This window comes from Salvelinus sp. IW2-2015, unplaced genomic scaffold (assembly GCF_002910315.2).
Source record: "Salvelinus sp. IW2-2015 unplaced genomic scaffold, ASM291031v2 Un_scaffold13380, whole genome shotgun sequence".
Taxonomy (NCBI): domain Eukaryota; kingdom Metazoa; phylum Chordata; class Actinopteri; order Salmoniformes; family Salmonidae; genus Salvelinus; species Salvelinus sp. IW2-2015.
Genome location: NW_019954636.1, coordinates 1 through 1,674, shown reverse-complemented (window position 1 = coordinate 1,674; position 1,674 = coordinate 1). Strand labels below are relative to the sequence as shown.

Below are 1,674 nucleotides of genomic sequence, written 5' to 3'. Positions count from 1 at the left end.
CAGTCTGTCCCTCTGCCGGTTAACCCCGGCAGTCTGTCCCTCTGCCGGTTAACCCCGGCAGTCTGTCCCTCTGCCGGTTAACCCCGGCAGTCTGTTTTTCTACCCTGCAGCTATACCTGACAGCCAACACTCTCTCCATTCCCCTGCGAGGTGGTGAACAACATACCTTCTTGCAGGAGCCTGAGGTGGGCGGCGTGTCGGGCAGCTCGCGGGAACGCCGGCGTCCGGTGGGCACCCCAGGGGTGGTGGGGCTGCGGTTGGCCAGGAAGGGCGAGGAAAAGCGGACGTAGTGTTTAGGCGTGCTGTAGACGTGCGGGCTGGGGCCCATGCCGGGCAGGGCATTGAGCTGGGTGGCCAGCACCTCAGGGTCGCTGCTGATTCTCAGGGGCCTCTCCGGGACCGGCTCTGGGGTCCGCAATGATCGTTCCTGCTTGTCGACGCACCACTCACTCACTAAGTGCTGTAGAGAGACAAAGAGAGAGAGAGCTTTAGTCAGAAGCACACTGCATTTAATTATAGTATTGAGTGACATTTCACTAGAAGGAATAGAACATTCCTATTAGTCTAAATAGAATAGTGACTAGTCGTGTTTAGGGGTGAGCACTGAGCCATGGCTAGGGTACCTTTTTAGTTTTAGGGTACTTCTGCCCGGAGCGGTTTCTGTCAGGGGCCGGGGAGCCACTGTAAGGGGGGCTGGTGTCAGGGGCATGGGAGGAGAGGGCCTCTGGTTCGGGGTCCCTGGAGGCCTCTACGTCTGGGCTATCATTGGCCAGGGGGTCCAGGAGTTCCCCGGGCGAACCGGGAGGTATGTCAGAGCAGGTGCTGATGGTGCGCGCTCGCCGCCTCTGCTGCCCGATGTGGGTGCGGCTCCGCGAGAAGCTCTTCCTCTGCTTGCTGCCTCGCAGCTTGGCCGGCGTGGGCTTGTTGAGACTCGGCTCCTCCTTCACCTCTAGCAGAGGCTGGGAGAGACAGGGTTAGGATAGAGTACAGTAGCATAGTTTTGGATGGGTTTATAGTCACCTTCAGCTAACCCTTCAGATTATTGACAACATCCTCTTTTATACTAACGACCTGGTGGAACCAATGTGTCAGAGAGAGTGCAGGCATAAAGAACATGTTGAGTCAACTATCACTTACCGTCATGATATTAGGAGACTGCATGTCGGCCTCGGGGGTGGCAGGGGGCTCCTCCTTGATGCCCCCTTCTGACTTGGTGCCAATCTTCTCCAGGGCCTGCTCCCGCCTCTTCTCCCTCTTCTCCATGCGGGCAAAGGCCTGCAGGATGGCTTCCATCTTCCTCTCTTCACGGGTCTGTAGAGGAGAGGACAGAGCAGTAAGCGTTAGTCCACGTGGCCTAGTCTCCTGCCCCACTGGGCCTAGAGGGGGAGGTTATTGCAACACAGGACAGGCAAGAGGCAGTCTGAATAGCTAGCTGGCAGAGAAAAAAACTGCGGCGGCGCAGAACCACAGAAAAAGGACCACCATTTCCCCTTTCAGTGGAGGAAAAAAAACAATGGAGATAGAACAAGTAAAAACCCTGTTGATGTGAGAGACCAAACTAACTGGAACTGGGAGGTGCGAACGTAACATTAGCCCTTACCAAACCATTCAGGGTGTGTGGTTTATAACACCACGGCTGCCTCCACCAGACTAGTTTTACCACCCCCAGTAGCA

The 1,674-nt window shown here is 56.2% G+C and overlaps 1 protein-coding gene across 1 annotated transcript; it reads right to left on the bottom strand.

Moving 5' to 3' along the window:
• Nucleotides 1–166: 166 nt before the first annotated feature.
• On the bottom strand, nt 167–1,667 carry LOC112080229 (inactive histone-lysine N-methyltransferase 2E-like; the record flags this gene model as incomplete). Its single annotated transcript, XM_024145976.2, has 3 exons — nt 1,138–1,667; nt 624–959; nt 167–460 (listed from the first exon to the last, which is right to left on the bottom strand). Coding segments are annotated over exons 1-3 (786 nt in total), but the record flags the coding sequence as incomplete, so codon positions are not given.
• Between the last annotated feature and the right edge of the window lie 7 nt (nt 1,668–1,674).